The following is an 18,205-nucleotide window of genomic DNA, read 5'->3' on the forward strand; positions in this document are numbered from 1 at the left end:
TCCCACAATTTGAGGTGATTTTCGAGTGTTGCAACCAGACTACCAGAGTACCAAACTAATCTTTGTTGCTGCCGTGCTTGCTGCCTTTGGCATTTGACGATTCCTAAGGCAAAAACCAGTGAGCATGGCCATTAAAAATTCAATGCCAAATTAAAGCCGCTCTTAGGCTGCCGCCACTAGCAGTGAAATTGTTCATATTTGTTATTCAATACAAAGTCCGAAATGTGATTTCCTTTTCCCTCTTTTTTATTACTTATTATCAGAATATTGCACTCGGTTGTCTGGTCTATTTGCCAATATCAAACATACATCACGTTTTACACTGTTTGGGGTAGCAAAGTTCTCGATAACCCATACGCAATTCAGACCATATTGGGATGGGCTTCTTTATGTGGAGCACGAAATTAGCATTCAAGGCTGCCTGAAAGACAGTCTTCGTAAGAGAGAGTTAGTTTCAAGACGAAACTAATAATTTAAAACAATGGCCCAACGAAATACACTCTAGAGGGCTTGAGGACCTTCGTAGAAACACGGGACTTCCAACTCTTGCGGTTATACTTAGTTTCCAGGCTGTTAGAATGGAATTCAGTCGCAAATTCAGCCGCTTGTGTTTGTTCCACATCCTCCCGTACTGGAAAACGATTTTCGTTGTATTGACGCCCATCCTGCTTCTGCCAGTTCCTCTAATCGGGACTCAGGTTTCGTTAAATCTATTTTAAATTCCATTTCAATTGAAAAGGCCTTATCAACCCAACGGTTCCATAGGAAGCTTTAACTGGATATGTAGTTCTCATAATGGCGGTTTATTGGATGACTGAGGTACTGAACATTTACATAGTTGAACGCATAAAGTTAAATGATGTACGAAGTTTCTTAATATTTCTCTACCGGACTACACAAGGCACTTCCTTTGCCTGTCACTTCGTTACTACCCATTATCGCCTTCCCGCTACTAGGCATCATGAATACAGGTCAGGTTTGCGTGAATTATTTCTCGGAGACTGTGGTGATGTTTATCGGAGGACTGATGGTTGGTCTCGCTGTCGAATACTCAAATTTGCACAAGCGGATCGCCCTTAGAGTTTTGATGTTAGTGGGAACCGATCCAAAATGGTAAAATAACACATCATCCACTGTACCTATCATGATGTCATTTAAAACTTTTTATGGGGTACGTAGGCTGATGATGGGCTTCATGTGCGTGACGATGATTTTATCTATGTTCGTGTCTAACGCGGGAGCTTGCGCTATGATTTGTCCAATAGTCGAAGCCTTGGTTCAAGAACTGTTTCAAAAGGTAATATCTTTGCGGTTACGTTTTTACGCAGTTATTCCTGGTTAATTCAAATGATAGAATTCTAGTGACTGCGAAAAGGGTGACAATGTTCAACTTACGGCTGAAGCAAATGAAATCGACCGCGAATATACCGAAGAGTAACAGTTGTGATATTAAAATTCTATTAATTAAATATTTTTCATGAACTAATTTTTGTACAGCGAAGAAGCCGGCAAAGTGCGACGAGTTCGTGTCACTCTTTTACTTTCGATTGCTTATTCGGCTAATATTGGGGGCACTGGGACGCTGATAGGCTCCACCCCTCAGCTAGCCTTGAAGGGAATCGTTGAAGAGTATAAGGAAACGGTTGAGTAACAGAGCGATTTGCATTTCTAATTTATTCAACTCCTAACTTAGGTTATATGGGGAAGATAACGACCTATCGTTCTCTTCGTGGATGGTAGTCCTGATGCCGGCCGTACTGATAAGCACTTTTCTAACTTGGGTTTGGCTGCAATACCTTCTCTCCGGCTTTCAATGGTAGTAGTAAATCTATGAGTTTTGAATCAGGCATTTTTTTTTGGTCACCCTGAATTAATATACGGCGATGTTAACCGTATATAGCCAGAAAACAATTGAAAATGGAGATGGGAGCCAAAACAGCCGAGTGAAAAATCTCATCCGGACAAAATATCGTGAATTGGGCCCAACTAGCTTCAACGAAAAAGCTCTCCTTATCCTTTTCCCCATTTTGGTTATGCTTTGGATGTTTCGTGATCCCAAATTCATCGCCGGATGGGGCTCGCTTTTCTCAAAGTAACGGATATGAAATTCAAAATCTATCAATGACCCGTTCGCTTAACTCTGATCTTTTAGGAAAGTTGGAGATTCTGTACCAGTTTTACTGGTCATTTTGATCTTGTACATTCTTCCTATACGACCGGATTTCTGGTGTTTCAGAAGGACTGGCACTGAAAACGAAAAACCCAAAGCGAATGCCGCCATGCTCACATGGGAGTTCATGCACGCGAAGTTACCTTGGGGATTAGTTCTTTTACTTGGTACTTCCTAAACAATACCTATGAGGTATTAATGAATTTACCAGTTTACTCTTTCACTTGCTTTGCTAGGAAGTGGCTTTGCTCTGTCGGATGCCTCTAAAACATCGGGTCTGTCGAAATGGCTTGGACTTCAATTATCAGCTCTAGAAGTTTTACCTCCTTTTTCTATACTAATTATTTGCTGTATGCTTACTACTTGGATGACTGAGATTGTGAGTAATACAGCAACAGCCAACATTGTTCTTCCAATATTGGCACAAATGGCAGAGACTATTCGTGTCAATCCACTCTACTTGATGATTCCAGCAGCTGCTACGTATGTTCAACCTTCTAAGAATTATATATATTGGTACATTTTCTAATTCTTTTCTGTAAAGATGTTGTTATACCTTCATCCTTCCAGTTGGCACACCTGCAAACGCCATTGTCTATAACAGTGCCAAAATGAAACCATTAGACATGGTAAGTGTCAAGTATTTAATTTAATAAACTTACCTTTCATATTGATGCCCTTCCAGATGAAAGCTGGGGTCGTGACTAAACTTATGGCTGTTCTGATCGTTTGTGTTGTAATGGAAACTATTGGCAGAGGAATTTTTCCTGTGCATACCGAGTCTCCCTTAATAATGAACGAAACTTCACTAAGCCTCCCGACGACGTTTACAACGCCGGCCTTGCCATAGTTACATCAAAGACAATTATTTGTTACACACACAACGAATCTACCGATTTATACTTATATCAAATGACTGTTCACCATTTTCTTAACATTCGAAATAAAAGATATTTTGGTATGTATTATCGGCACCAGGTGGCTGTTGTGTATACAAACACCATTGTCGGCATTAATTGACGGATGAATTCGAATAAGTTCGATTCAACATAATTTTTTGTCACGGACAAAATGACGAGTTACTTCCAACTAGCGAGCCACGAGGAAAGAGAGAAAAAGGTACGGTTGATTAGAATACTTAATGCCACCGAATATTTAGGGTTTTACCTATCCTACAGATTGACGAACTTAAATTGCTGGAGCAAGAGCTAGCAAGTTCGAAGAAAAATGCGGTCTGTATATTTCATATTACAGAGCATTAGAAAGCACGGAAATAGAAACTAAATAATAACTAAACATATCAATCTTTTCTGCAGAAAGTATACCAAAGTCACGGGAACAGCAACATTCTCTTCATTGCTGATAGAGACAAAGTTCATTCCGAAACAAAGTTGAGCATAACTAAATTCACAGAAACTCACATGAAATTGTAGAAGTGAAGATAAGAAAATCTTTAAAGGATTGTGTAAGGTGCACTGTGAAAGACACTTGATTGCAAATTCCAATAAATTGCTTGGTTGAAATGGAAGGCCAAATAAGTACTAATAATACCACAATTAATTCATTGATAAACGGTTGAAAATATTTTACTTGAGAGCTTTAACAGAGATCACTGGATCTTCCAGAGCCCAGGATTGAAGTAGAATTTACGGTTGAAACCCCTCTTGATGATCTCCAAGGTTTGCTTCCCATTTTTTGTTCCAGTCCAATGACGAATCTGCTCATCAACCTAAAATATCAACAATTTATTTTCCCTCTCTACGACAAAAATTGTTTTTATTATACTATTTGCAGCAGACGATCGACGTGGCATTCATGAGCATCTCTCATGAATGTTAAACTCAGGGCTTTAATAAACCAAGTACCCTCGCTTTCCTCACGATAGGAAACGTAACCTGCAATACCGAGAGTATGAAAAACAGCCACGGTGTAAATTTAGAAAATGTATCGGAATACCTGGAAGTGTGGAATATGTAATGAGCATATCACCGTAAGACCTCTCGATTTCTGTTGGGGACGTTGGAACGGGATTACCGTCGGTAACCGTTCGCCCAGACTGGAAAGCTACAGGAGCAATTCGATGGCCAATGTCGATGTTATCACCTCTGCAAACGAAAAAAATGGTAAGATAATTAAGAAACTACTTTTCACCTTACTGTACTCCTTAGCCTTAAAACCAAGAATACCGGCAAAATTGAAAGAAGAAAATCTTCGGTTTGCCTTTGAGCAATGGACAATTTAAATTATTGAAGCGACGGAGCAGGTCTTCGGATGAGAAGAATTTACAATCTTTCGTGTATATAAGAGTTCCTTCGTCGTGAGTTCCACTTTTCCCGTGGCTCATGACAGCCACGACCACAGAGTCCGCATCAGTGTGGTCTTCGCTTTTCGTGAACAATTCCAGCTCGTCATTAGTTTCCTAAAATTGCGAACGAAAACAGAATACGATTGGAAGTGGCAGGAAAAATTTTGGCTTTATTTTTAGATTTACGATCCAAGTCAAATCAGATTTGATAATGACTCTGTAGCCAAGTTGCTGTAGCAATTGGTCAAGATGGATGACATCCTTCTCCGACCCAACGCGGCGACCAACAATGTCGCTGCTGAATTTTTCGAAGTTCATAATCAAAGCTAGACCCCTGGGGAATATGTTTCGATTTGGATAGATATCCTGTCCAAGGCCTTTAATTTCGTCTCCGATCGTCACGCGAATATCGAGCAGGTTATAATCAGGTGGTAAAGCATCTGTCACAGGGGAACCTCGGAACGAACTGCTGCGTTCGCGTGGAACGGGTTGAAAAGGATCCACTTCGATGTAATTCGGAGGCTGAAGTACTCTTCTCCTGATTTACACAACATAATTTGGATGTCAAATCATTTTTGTTTTATGAAACAATACAATGGCAAGTCAATACAATCTAACCTGTATTCATCACACTGTGGTGACGATGATGAGTAGAGCAAATTTGGCAAACTGAAGTCTCCATTGCTGATTTCTCTGCTTTCCCCACTTTGATTTCTCCTTCTTATGGGAATAGCATTTGTTTCCCTGGAATGAATAAACTGGTGGGCAGGCTGGTTCAAATTGGAACGGGTAACTTCCAAGACAGATAACACTTCAAACTGATTTGTCTCTCTTAAGGCACCCACAAAATTACTGTAGGCATTAGGGCCTCTTTTGACAAGCATGAAACACAACTCTAATGCAGGAGTTTCATTTTTCTAGAATTTTAAAAGGCAAGATTAGAAAACAATAATTTGCAGACCTTTCACAGCTAAATACCAAAATATCCTCAACCATCTGTTGTGAGAAAACCCGATATTTTTGCTGCAGAAGAGAGAGGAATCTGGGGTTCAAATCTAGCAGCTTTGTCAAGTCTACCAATGAGCGTAATATTGTATCCTGGTCACACTGCTCCATTTTTCTGACAAGAGTGGCAAAGAAAACAGTAGTCATATATATAGCAAGAAAATAAAAAAAAAAAAAAAAAGATTCATAGACATACTAGGGGTGTTTCTATATGCAAATAATACCTGCCACTAACTGATGCCACATGAGAAAACAAATGACGAATCAGTATAAACTTCTTGGCGCGATACGACTACTAAATAGAAAACAACTGAACTACTCCGTTCCCGCTCAACTATTTCGAAACAAATGGTTGTCACCTACTATTATGAAATGCGTATTGGGGACTTTAGACTTGTGCGTCTGGACGACATGTTTGATCGTGTTATGGACCTCCAGGCATTATTGCGAAATACATGTGAAATTTTAGAGCTGCATCAAGGCACTACTGTCCTCGTTTCAATATTCTGACGTAAAAGATGCTAAGCCTTAAACCGGAAACTTAACTGTAAACTGATATGTCAGATCTTGTTGTTGATAAGCTTTATGGTTTTTTGCCCCCACATTTTTAATTTTTAGTTTCCATTCTTCCCTGAAAGATGGCTAATCAAAATTTGTCGAAGTAGACGTTAGATGGCTTCGCATGATCGCTGCCAAATTTGAATTTACCGGTCTGGACTGAACAGGTTGGTAATTGGATAGTTGCTCAGAAAGATGACTGAGATTGTTTGACAATAACAAAGCGATTCGACAAGAACACGCGCGCACTTCTGGCGTTCTATGAGAAGTCTTCAAACAAGAGAAAGATGATGTACGTTTCCAGTCAAGCACTCAGGTCAGGTATTTTCTTTCCTGTCAGCTTCTTCGTTTTGCTCACCGACTTACCCTTCGAAAAATGGAAATAAATAATTCATATTTCATTCATTACACGTCTCGTGGTCAGCGTCACAAGAATGCGGTTCTCTCTACTTCTTCGCTTTTTCTCCCCCCCCCCCCAAAAAAAAACTCCCAAAATTAAAATATCACATGAGCTATACAACAATTCCAACCCGATTTTTCTTCGAAATAGAAAAACACGAATTCTTTGACCACAAGCACCGAAAAAAAGCGTTCAACAATTTTGAAATAAAGAGATTGACTAGGATGTGGCAAACAATAATAATGACTCGTCACGAATTGCCTTGAAATATTTTTTTTCTCTTTTTTTTCTTCCGTGTTTCTACAATTTCTATGGAAGAGTCTCGACTGTTGGTTTTTCTTGTTCCCGTAAATTAAGCATTGAAGAAAAAAAACAACTTCAGCAGCGTTTGATGTCTTGTACAGAATGGGCGGCGATCGGAGTATTTGTCAAGGAGTCGCCGCCAACGGTCGCCGCCGCCCGTTCGTATCATCTCCGCCCATCTGTGGAGCTCTCTATCTCCTGTGTAAAATATAAAGGGCGAGTTAAAAAAAAAGAGGGGAAACAATTTGAAATACATAATCAACGTGACTCTCATCATCATCACCATACGTATGCAAACGTTCAGAGAAAATTTCCATTGTAAAGCCGGAAACGCCCATCTTTCACATCTCCGTCCACCTATATAAAAGTATATTATACCACATGCTATATGAACCAGACAACTAAAAGAACAATGGAGAACGTAATCCACTATAGTTTTTTAAAAGAATTATGATTATTTTAGATGGACGCAGTTCGTAAGCGTAATTAGATTCAATCTGGCACACACGCAGGCACCATGATGTCCATCAGGAACTCGTTCTTTCGTTTTTAGAAGCTGCCTGTTGTTGGCAGTTTTAATTCAGTCTAAACATAGTTACGAGGGTCAATCTTTCTAAAAGGGTAGGAAAGGGTTAGTTTGGAAATCAGGGGAAACAGGTTTGCTCCGTTCTGATTACCAAATCGATACGTCTCGAATAGATGTGGTTTCATTTGAAATTCACACGTTCCCGGATGAAGAAAAAGAGATTTTTGACCGATATCGCCAATGAAATATGGGCTGTTGAAAGACAATCGAACGGGAACGCAAAATTAATGAAACAATACACCATGTTAAACTTGTGATGCTGAGAATATTTTCAATTATCTGTCGCTTCTTTTGTCTGCATTCACCGTCGTTAGGTCTGAGCCTGTCGGCGGTTTTCCGCATTAAACATTTTTTCTCCAATAATTCCAATCGAATACAAAGAAACAGAAAACAGGTTAGCACAAAATGAAGTTAGACATGTGCATTAAACTTTGACGCCACTTCGATCGACCACATGTCAATTTATATAATTAACTAGTCGAATTTTTTGTTGAGATTTCCACCAACAAGTTTGTTCCGCCATTGATTTCCCGTTTGCAAGAGATATCTGAATTTAATGAAGACTTGATTCAAACAAGAATTCCACAATCTCTGCTAACCGTAATTGGTAACTGCAGGCTGTTCCTACATTAGTATAAATCTAACGTCAATGCAAATTTAACAAAGCACGTGAACGTACATTCGTCGTCCTGATTTTCAATTGTAATGTCGTTTTTGAAAAATGAGATGATTTTTCCCAAGAGAAAAACATAAAATTCTCATTGTTTTTCTGACCGCCATCATGCACATCTCTGATGAACTTCAATGAGGGCGGGCCAAGTTTTCCCCATTTTGTAATGCTCAGCAGGCTCATTTGTTATATATTTTGTGATGTACACACATCGCCATGTTGAATGCCAAACAAATGAGTCTGTAATTACCCCGTCCCAAGCAAGGCAGTAAAAGGATAAGGGAAAACAAAATTTTGTGATCAAAATGGAGGAAAGGAGAGATTTATTCGAGAAATTTGTTTCCTTTTGGTCTTGTATTACCTATTCCCCCCCCTCCCCCCTATACACGGTATAGGGGTGGGGTCTGCAACCGAGCATGGCGCATGCGGCAGCATTTTTAATGCGTATAGACGTGATAATGGCCAACAACAACAACAACATGGAAATTATTCTTTTATTTTACAAAAAAAAAACGAAATTATCTCATCAATATTCCCGACCGGCGATCCTTCATATATGCGAGAAGAGCTCGCGCCATGTGTCAGAATATATTTTGAAACACCCAAGAAAAACCCGCGCTGAACAAAAGAACGTGAGAGAGGAGGGGTGGAGCCTTGTTTGCATACTAATCGGGGGGAGAAGAAGAAGAAAAAAAAAACAAGAAATAAATTGGGCATAAATATATTGATGGTCTCCTTTTTTCTGCATAACAAAAAAATGCATTACAGATGTTTTTTGGGAAAGCAGCCAAATAAAATCGATTGCAAAACTTCGAATTCGTATGGGGATGAGTGAGGTAGCTGACCTTGGAATAAAAACGTTTTCTTTCCCCGCAAAAAATCAAGGCTTTTCTTTTTTTTTGGAAGAGGGGAACGGGCAAGAAAATCTATTTTAAATAATTAGAGAGGGGGCAACCAAATTAGGCGGTGGTTTCGTTTCATCTGTTGATTTGATCTTATTTAAGAAACCAAAGTGTAATATTTGAATAAGTAACTGACCTTGGAATAAAGATATTCATGCAAAATCAAGTTGTTCGTTTTTCTTTTCGGAGAGGAGGGGGGCAAGAAAAATCCACTTGAAATATTTAGAGAGGGGGTAACCAAATTAGGTGATGATTTCGTTCTACGTGTCTGTTGCTGGTGACCTTATTTCAGAAGCCATAACATTTGGCTTACAATTGGAACCTTGTTTTTTTTTCTTGCACCAGCTATTAACCACTAGAATGTTTTACTGCTGCTGTATAGGATGAATGTGAGCGTTTTTCATTTGAATTGGACAGCCGAAATGGCTTCTTCCGTGTATTCCAATCAAGCCAGTAGCAGACGACGAAGCCAAAAGAAAGCTTACAAATAGTTCCACAAATGACTTGCCACTTTGACAAACGACATTGTACACCGTATATAATACTGTAATATTCTTAATCACGCATAACGCTATATCGTGACTAATTTTAATAATCATCATTAAAAATTAACGTGAAAATGAATATAGCTTTGGCAATGCCGCAGTATGTTAAGAATATTGTGGTACAGACACAGCTGATGTTTAGAATTGCAAACGCACGTCGAGTTCGTTGGGAAAGGCGCCTACTTCATTATCTTGTACACACATTATTGTGTGTTTTTATGATGAAAAAGCTCTTCTTTTGCCAAGAAACGTGACAATTATAATAAAAGCTAACACCCGCCCTGTGAAAAATGCCCACTTCTCTTTGGGAGGCAAATTTTACACGTACGTCAATGAATTTCCATTCGTCACACACTGTGCAAGAGAAAAACAATAAACACACACCATATGGTAATGAAAGGATTGTGAATTTTCATTCCCGTGTGGGAATGGGAGGACACGAATGCTATTCAAATCTACAACTATTGTGTGAAAATAAAACGAGGAGATCATTGCATATGCTTCACATCTTCTAAAGAAATTTCATGACCTTTTTAGCACATTGTCCGGATTTCGATCCATCTGAAGCGTAAACAAGTTCAACCCAGAATGCAGCGCAGTTGTGCAACATGTCTAAGTGTTCCTACGAGTTCGACTAAAGTTATTAACCATCAGTAAAGATTATTATAAACACATGAGGACAGTAATAGGTCGAGTGGAAATGTTTTTTTTCTTGGGAGGGGGGGGGGTAACGTAACAGTAGTTGCCTATGTTTCATTTGAATACACTTGGGTTTTTTTCTTGTCAGACTTATTCAAGTGTGTGTCTTGTTTAACAAAAAAAGAAGTTGGGAGGCCGCCACGAATGCAACATTGATGTTTACGTCTATCTCGATCGTCTCGAGATAACGAGCGTCTGCAACATGTTAGAAAACAGCTCTCTTCAATTGTGTTTTTTTTTGTATCATCATTATTATTATTATTTCGTTTTGCATAACCCGTTGAGAAGACCAGACAACGATAAAGCAATCTGAGATCAAGAGGTCATCTGTTTCAACAGAGATCGCTTTGATGGAGGTTACCAAACAACACAAATACTATATTGTAAAGAATTATTTCCAGGTCAAGATTTCATCATTTTTTCCATTCCAAATCATACGTTTTCATTTGAAATGTGTACTTTGATAGCTTTTTCTTCGATTCTAACTATTTAACGTGTATGCAAACGACCCTTGAAGAAAGAAGTAATTTAAATTACATACGCCTGGATATTGGAGCTTATGGTCTCGTACATTCTCCGCACAAATGTAATTAAAGTCGGAGACATAAAGATATGCTCATTGTGTATTTCGTTAGTCGTTTAAACTAAGAGTCAAATTAAGATACGTATCTCTATAATAAGACAGACAGAATAACGAGAATCGTTTAATAAACACTCAATGACCTTCCAGCCTTTACGCCCATCACATATTCAACGGTACTAAAGATAATTCCAATCATTTCTACTGGCATATGTTAAAATCGAAAGAGAGACGAACACGATTGAATTGAAGTTGTTTACAAGCACGCGATACTCTTTCAAGAAAAAAGAAAATACAATCCCATACATTTTGAAAAATATTCATTCTGGCGCCATCCTTTAACCATGCCCCCTCTATAAAATAAAATAAAAAAACCAGAGCCACAATACAAGAGGCGCTCTCTCTGTCTGTATATCCGATAAGAGATCAACTGTATAGATATAAAAAGCCCATCATGGCCGACAGATATATCTGTGGTGCACTGTACAAAAAGAAAGGGCCTGCTGTTTTGAGATGAAGAGCAGAGACGCCCTCTGGGTTTTCGGCTTCAAACAATAAAAAAAGCTAAAAAATTCTAAAGCGGTAGGGAAAACAAAATTTCTTTACCCCACCCAATGTTTTTTTCGGGTGACGTCGAATCGTAATAGACCTGGGCTCATCAATTCAGATAGGTCAATAGCTCCTCCATATATCCGACCATATCGGTTCAATCTCAACATCTAAAAGGGTTGTGTCCAGACTAGCTAAATCACCGATAAGTTTACTGTCTACTCAAGTCTACCAACAAATACAATAGATTATTTTCATTTTGCATAATCATCTAACAGGACAGCCAAGAACACGAAGATACTAGAAAAGCCAATGTTTTGATAGAAAAGTATTTGAACCAAATGACAGAGGATGATCTTAACATATTGACCGATTGTGTACACAATGAAAAAGTGTATACAAACTATTTATTACGAAGAGGCTTTTTACCACACGCGTTTGTCGACATAAACTGAAAGAGACAAGAAACTTTTGTATTCACTGGTCGGTCGATTCTTGAAGAAACGAAACAGACGGAGGGTGAAACGAAATGCAATCAGGTCATCGTCAACCGGCTATCTGAAAAATATCTTATTTTTTATATTTTTCGGCTGCTGCCTTTTACCTGCCTCGTACTGTTGAATGATATAAATGACTATAGGGCCCGTCTTACAATTTTCAGGTAAAAAACAAGCGCCGGTCGTAAAAGAAATAAAAACTTTAGCCAAAGGTGGGGGAGAACTGTTAATCTTATTTTCTGTGATGTCTCCATCCACTCTGCTCCTGGGTATATTTTTTTTTTCGTGTCCCCTTGACCGGTTTGGCCAGCCCTGTCTTATGTGCAGCAGCACACCTGCGTCGGTACGGAATTTCGTTGTATTTTTGCGTGTGTTTTAACCATTTCCACCTCTCGGGCGTTCAGAAAGCAATCATCCATCAGTAACGCAGTTGTTGCATTCTGATGAGAGAAACTGGTCAGGTCAAGCTTCCCCCCTTTGGAGGTGATTCCAATTTTTTCGTCTGACCAGATATGTAAGTCGCTTGTTTTTGTTTTCGAAAATAAACGATGAACATTCCTATCCGCGATTTCATTCAAAACCCACAGATCAAGTGGCATTTTGTGTGTAGACGAATGAAATGTAATACCTACACGAATGATGGATATTTTAATCAAGAGTTCTCAGATATTCACCACAATCAGATGATGTGTGGAATGTTTTGATAGGATGTTATAAACTTTTCTCTAAAGAAAACCATTTTGATTTTATTTATGTCCGATTTTTCTTTTAACTATTTATGTGTCTCGAATTCTTCGTTGTTTGTAGGTCTGCGAGAATTTCGAGATCTATTCATTTGATGTCTACATCTCTTTCACGGATTCACAGCCGAGAAATAGGAGGCTATAAACACATTTGTGTATTAAAGAAATCTGATTTTTATAGGGGGAAAAATCGAGTTCTTTCTCCATGGCAAGGGAAGAGATCGGATCAGACTCTTTCTTGAATAATAGATAGTCTGCCTTCAGAGCCGTCTACTAATGACCTCGATGGCGGTTGACTTCTTATTCTATTTCTTCCCCCTTCTACCTTGTCCTTTTAGATTATTATGTGGCCTCGTCACAACACAACATGTATAGGAATATATAAGGCTCTCTGATAATTTCTATTTCCCTTTTATTTATTATTTTTTAAAAGAAATAATATTTAAGTCCTTGGGGTAGAAGGATTTTCGAAAAATATACACGATTTCTCCAACAAAATTAATGATGATAATAACAAAAAAAAATAAATAGAGAAGATATGCAAATATAGGTTTTTATATCGCAATCAACATTGAAGAAGATATCGGAAATAGCTTTTAATGTCAACGAGATTACGGCCAACAATCAGCAAAGAAGAAAAACAAGAGCCACCACTTAATAAACAAGAAAACCGGTTAAAACAAAATTTCCTTTTTATTTTATTCATTGAAAAAAATACAAGAAAACTTGTTCAAAGAAATAGAAGTTAAAATCTCGAAATAACACCCGTACACACAATATAATAGGAAACAAGAGAAGCGGATCAAAATTTAAAAAAAGAGGGATTTACCGAGTTCACATGATTGCCCTTTCGTGTCATTGTGTAATCCACATAACATTTGATAATTTCTCAGAGTCATAAACATGGCATTCCTTATTGTTTTCGTTTTCCATTTAAAACCAAAAAGAAATTGGTAAAGTTATTTCGTGCTTTATAATAAACGAGCTCGTTTATCGTGATGATTGGTTAATATATATATTTTACGCAATAATGTGTTTACCATTTGGAATGAAACAAGGACATTGTAACTTACTATTTTTTAGTCTGACAGAATAAAATGAAGACAAGGGCAATTAAACCACCACATTAGATCGTCTTCTATAATGCAACAATGACAAATGATGTCGAGTGAAAAAAGAGGAGGTAGAATTATGTCCAGCATTCGCGCGATGACGCAATAATAAATGATGATGATTAAAAAAAACCTATGGACGTATGATTTATACGTAGTCTACAAATATTTAAATAGCCTTTCAAGAAAAAAAAGAATAGTGCCATGTAGAAAAAAAAGAAAATTTAGAAAAATAATAAAAGTTAAAAAGAAAACATTAAGAAGAAGATGGAACATCTTCTGCAATGCAGAGAGGGGAACTCAGATAAAAGAAGCGTTCCTCTTTAAAAAGAAGGGATTATTACTTTTTTCCCTCAAACTGTCTTATTAGACTAACGTCTGTTTTTCCTTTAACCATTTTTGGTCAATGTTCTTCCCCCCTACTCCGCATCTTCCTCGTCTTTCCACCTGATGTGTTTCTCTTTTTGGTGTTGGAAGGGATGCAAACATCTTCATTGTGTCTGCTGTTATTGTCTGCGTAAAGGTAGAAAAGGAATAAAAAAATATGATGAGGGTTGCAGTCAGTATGTTATAAATTACAATCTTCTTTTTTTTTAAGGATGTTGTAAAAACACATCTCCTGTCGACGAAAAAGATGAAGAGATTTTGCTAGAAACTCGAAGAATGCAACATTTTCCACTAAAAATAGTGTTACAAAACGCGCCTCCAAAAAAAAGGATGTAAATTAGCATTTTACCAATGGTAAGCAATTCTTCTTGTTCGTTTTTATTTGACGTTTTATTCATGTATTAATAGTACGCCATTGGCGCGTGAAATTATCGCGTCGACAGACAATACCATCCCATAAATAGTCGAGTACGAGTTTTAAAATTGAACAATGTCATTCTACATCTGCGGTCTGCCCCTTTTCTTGTTCCAAACAGCAAAAAAACATCATCTTTAACTGAACCATATGGTGGGTCGCCATTGTCTCTTTTCCAATGACGTAACCTTCAGAAGGGGAGAAGCAAAACTGTTCCATATAATCTACTATTAGATTAACTTCTTTTTTCCTCCCCTCTTACACAGAAAGTTCCAGCTGGCAGACAATGAGGCACGTCGAATGACGTGTTAAAAGTTGACACCAATGAAACACGCTCCCAACATTTTCTGAAAGAAATTCATGTGGAGCAATTGCATTGGTTGTCGTATAAAAATAATTTGTGAAATAAGAAAAATGTCAAGCCCATTTTAGGGTTTCTTTTTACAGAAGGCGAGACCAATCATTTTGTCATCCAACGTCAGCATCGCTGTCTTTCCCCCGGAATTCTCCGCGCTCCGGAGCGTGTGTGCATACGCATGGCCTGCGTTTGTTACCCGGCCAAAAAGGAATTCACACGTCTCCATAACAAACACGTACGCCCCAAATAAAACTTAAAAAAAAAAGAATTTTATTTTCAATGCCTCTCTAGTTATAAAAGCACCATTAATCGTCAAAGTTTTAAATATGGAGCCAAGAAAACGCAGTTTGAAAATGATAATAATAAAAAAGGAATGCACTGTTGTAATAGATCCCTGCGTGTTTCCAAACCATTTTCGAAATCCCTTCAGCTATTTGCCCGCCAAAAAAAATTAAGAACGGGCAGCTACTGGAAAAAAAGGAGATGTATTCTTCTTTTTAGTTTTTTAATTTCAAAAAAGAAGTCATAAAAAAAATTGAGAAGAAAAAAATACACTGACTTGCCGCCTTCTTGTATATTGCCCAGCTATTATTATCATCCGTTGCTGCTGTTGTTTGCATCTATAACTGGAGACCAGTCCCCTCCCCCCTGAGGAACATTTTCGGACTGAAAGAACGCGGATGAGGGAGAAATTTTGAAAGCAACTGGGCAAAAAAAAAAATAAGGTTGAAAAACAGAACAAAAGTGTCAATGACGAAAAAGTAACAACTGCTACGCCATTTTTGGACAAAGAAAAAGACTTGGATGAAAGAGGGGTCACATCCTAAATACATTTGCTGTTCTTCCTTCCTTTTTTTACTAAAGGGGAGGATTATATTGCCAGGTCAAACTTTTTTTTTTGCGTGAGATCTTTGCAAAAGAAACGTGATGGATGTCACCAACTTAAGAATGACAAGCGATCAGACCCCCATATCTGTCACGGTATTTTTTCTACACGCCCATCGTCACAGAAGTTTTACATGGCGTGCAATTTAACTGAATATAGAATTGGATATAGGTACGTATTTAATTTGTTTGTTCCATACAAACCTACGGGTTGATGTTACAGAGCTGCGAGCAACTTGATATTGCAAGCAATAAAATATTATGGACAAATAAGAGTTTTCTCCAATTTCAATCGGCGTAAAAGAGTATCAAATGTTTTTACCCCTTTAGGAAACGCACACAACAAAGTGAAAATTATACCGCCTCGTTTCCCCCCTCTTCGTGATTGGGTAACTGAAAAAAATAAATGAAGGGAAAGAAATGCTTTGAATGCGATGACTATAGAAAACATGACGGCTTTTTGATTTCATCAGTCGGTGTACACCCAGGCGCAACTGTTATCCATAAATCACGTAGGAGGATATGCACGAAGGCGTGAATACCTCCCGGAAATACACGAAAAGAAAAATCCCATTAAAATGCATTAAAATATTTTCACGCCCATGGCTTTTTCTTGATAAGTCTTGTATCTTGCACGATCAGCTGGGTTTCGGTTGTGTGCAAAACTGGAACAATTCTGGCGACATGTAATACCAGACGCTCTCCGCACACATCTATTTGTAGATTTGCTCCAATTTCTATTTTCTGCATTTTGATTATTTGAGCTGGACGTGTGTTCACTGCCCTCGTCGTGACCAAGTATAATAATAGCGAATGTTAAATATTTCTTGAATCACATCATCGTCACGTTTATTTATTCCGCCTAAATGGCCGCAAGTGCTGCACATCTTTTGTGCCTGCACTTTTCAAGTAAGGACACAAAGAAAAATGCACAGGTTGAATCATTGCAATGGAATCTGTTGAAAGAGTCTACGGAACTGATGCAACATGATAAACCCACACATTTCTTTTGCTGCGCCTTATTTTTCTTCTTCTCTATTCGACTGGAGATATTTAAAAAAAATATATATTTCGTGATATTTTACTCCCGAACGTGATATCTCTGAGTTATGCGTTTTGGATTTCGTCAAGCTCGGCAGTTGTATGGTGTGTAACTGAATGTACACATAAATAGTTTTTCTTTTCTGTTTGTTTAAAAGTGTTGTGGCGCCGTTGGCTCCATGGAGAACTTAAAAATGTGCTGGACCAGTGCCGGCCAATGTCAAGAAAGAAAAACGCCCACCAAACCTTTTTTTTTTGTCCAGTCGTAACGGATCCAGCAGCCCAGTTTTACTAAATTTGCCTATCATCTTGATAGGAAAACTAGAGGAAAATTCAGAAAGACCAGATTGTATTCAAAGTTATTCGATTCGTCAAACAAGAAAAGAAAAAGTGACGTCAATTTGAAATTCCGGGTGGCCACGTCGTTTTCTTCGCATGTTATTCACGAAGCGATGAACGATTTTGATAAAACAACTGTCATAAAACTATAGAAGCTTTACATTCAACAAATATTTTATTACAAGATGAAACAAGAGCATTCTGATTTCAGCTGCTTTTGTTCCACATAGGTATGAAAAAAAAAAAAAAACTTGTTCTCTGCGTCGATAGTTTCACAACCAGCTGGAACACTGGTGGTCCATGTCGTGTAACGTTCGTCCACAAAGAAAAAATTCTTCTGTCGTATGAATACGTCTGTCAAGAAAGAGTATTCGACTCTCCTAATGACTGGGAAACAAATACATCCCGCGTGAGAAACAACAACAAGCTGATGACATACGTTCAGGGTAAAAAGGGTTTGTTTTGTTTTTGGGTATAATCACCTGTGTACGGTGTGTAACCCAGTTTCTTTCGGGGTCAACCACTAGAATTGCTTTTCCAAGTGGAATGTTTTTGAAATCATATTTATTTTTAGATTTTGTTTGAAGGTATTCTAGTCAAGCCACAATTTTCTTATTCTCGACATATTCTAAATTTTTATGGCGCCTTGCATGGGTTACACCAGTTATGCCTGAAAACATTTTTCTTACAAAAATTTTATGAAATGCTTAGTGGATTGCATGGATTTACATAATTGATTGGCTCCAAGGGAAGAATTAGACATATCATCACGACATCTGATGATCTCTATTGCATTTTTCTCTTCCAGTTTTTGTGGCTATTATTCAGGTAAAAACTATTCCAACTCTAATTAGAAATATTTGCATCAACATTAGAAATTCTTATGCTTGAATGGCATTGAGGTTTTGCATACAACAGCAGACATTTCTTCATCAAAATGCTGGGGAGCAGCATGCTAATGAGCCAAATGAAATTCAAACCTTTTTTTCTGAAATTATTTACTTTGCCTCTGTTCTTCCTTGCACATTGAACAAATAGAGCCTCCCCGACTTGTCTGGAGAAGTGGGCGTGATTGCAGCTGAATGGCATGTAATAATTTGAGCCGTGAACTCGAAACCTTCCCGACCGCTTAAAGAAAGAGACATCAACATGTCTG

At 38.0% G+C, this 18,205-nt stretch overlaps 2 protein-coding genes and 1 long non-coding RNA gene across 8 annotated transcripts; 2 read left to right on the forward strand and 1 right to left on the reverse strand.

Moving 5' to 3' along the window:
- Positions 1-437: 437 nt before the first annotated feature.
- Positions 438-3,698, forward strand: LOC130687492 (solute carrier family 13 member 2-like). Of its 3 annotated transcripts, XR_009421441.1 has the most exons (14): positions 438-698; positions 766-819; positions 902-1,113; positions 1,180-1,297; positions 1,355-1,434; positions 1,498-1,629; positions 1,694-1,816; positions 1,901-2,092; positions 2,153-2,337; positions 2,407-2,653; positions 2,715-2,799; positions 2,856-3,289; positions 3,349-3,402; positions 3,487-3,698. XR_009421441.1 is itself a non-coding variant. In XM_059496268.1 (12 exons), exons 1-12 carry the CDS (start codon positions 579-581, stop codon positions 3,018-3,020), a joined length of 1,713 nt encoding a protein of 570 aa, XP_059352251.1. In that variant the 5' UTR covers positions 438-578; the 3' UTR covers positions 3,021-3,698. The 3 variants fall into 3 exon arrangements, 1 of the variants encoding a protein (XP_059352251.1); XR_009421440.1 differs by having other exon boundaries at positions 3,349-3,698; XM_059496268.1 differs by having other exon boundaries at positions 2,856-3,698.
- On the reverse strand, positions 3,456-6,087 carry LOC130687558 (caspase-2-like). 4 transcript variants are annotated; one of them, XM_057510752.2, is made up of 9 exons: positions 5,844-6,087; positions 5,705-5,772; positions 5,454-5,595; positions 5,094-5,392; positions 4,662-5,013; positions 4,357-4,589; positions 4,127-4,275; positions 3,956-4,065; positions 3,456-3,899 (listed from the first exon to the last, which is right to left on the reverse strand). In XM_057510752.2, the coding sequence occupies exons 3-9, from the start codon at positions 5,589-5,591 to the stop codon at positions 3,780-3,782; spliced, it is 1,401 nt and encodes a 466-aa protein (XP_057366735.1). In that variant the 5' UTR covers positions 5,592-5,595; positions 5,705-5,772; positions 5,844-6,087; the 3' UTR covers positions 3,456-3,779. The 4 variants fall into 4 exon arrangements, with proteins under 4 accessions (XP_057366735.1, XP_057366718.1, XP_057366746.1 ...); XM_057510735.2 differs by having other exon boundaries at positions 5,840-6,087; XM_057510763.2 differs by lacking the exon at positions 5,705-5,772.
- A 4,124-nt stretch (positions 6,088-10,211) lies between these two features.
- LOC130688110 (uncharacterized) lies at positions 10,212-10,817 on the forward strand. The gene is made up of 2 exons (XR_009000324.2): positions 10,212-10,544; positions 10,611-10,817. It is a non-coding gene; the product is annotated as an uncharacterized LOC130688110 (long non-coding RNA).
- The last annotated feature ends 7,388 nt before the right edge of the window (positions 10,818-18,205 follow it).

Source organism: Daphnia carinata, chromosome 7 (assembly GCF_022539665.2).
Source record: "Daphnia carinata strain CSIRO-1 chromosome 7, CSIRO_AGI_Dcar_HiC_V3, whole genome shotgun sequence".
Taxonomy (NCBI): Eukaryota; Metazoa; Arthropoda; class Branchiopoda; order Diplostraca; family Daphniidae; genus Daphnia; species Daphnia carinata.

What these genes read in the sequence shown, in the direction of transcription:
- LOC130687492 (XM_059496268.1), top strand. Translation starts at nt 579, where the DNA reads ATGGAATTCAGTCGCAAATTCAGCCGCTTGTGTTTGTTCCACATCCTC. An exon ending in TGGGGCTCGCTTTTCTCAAA is followed by an intron (nt 2,093 to 2,152) that starts GTAACGGATATG and finishes CTGATCTTTTAG; the next exon opens with GAAAGTTGGAGATTCTGTAC. An exon ending in GGGATTAGTTCTTTTACTTG is followed by an intron (nt 2,338 to 2,406) that starts GTACTTCCTAAA and finishes TTGCTTTGCTAG; the next exon opens with GAAGTGGCTTTGCTCTGTCG.
- LOC130687558 (XM_057510763.2), bottom strand. Translation starts at nt 5,591, where the DNA reads ATGGAGCAGTGTGACCAGGATACAATATTACGCTCATTGGTAGACTTG. An exon ending in TTCTTCTTTCAATTTTGCCG is followed by an intron (nt 4,276 to 4,356) that starts GTATTCTTGGTT and finishes TTTCGTTTGCAG; the next exon opens with AGGTGATAACATCGACATTG. An exon ending in TACATATTCCACACTTCCAG is followed by an intron (nt 4,066 to 4,126) that starts GTATTCCGATAC and finishes TCGGTATTGCAG; the next exon opens with GTTACGTTTCCTATCGTGAG.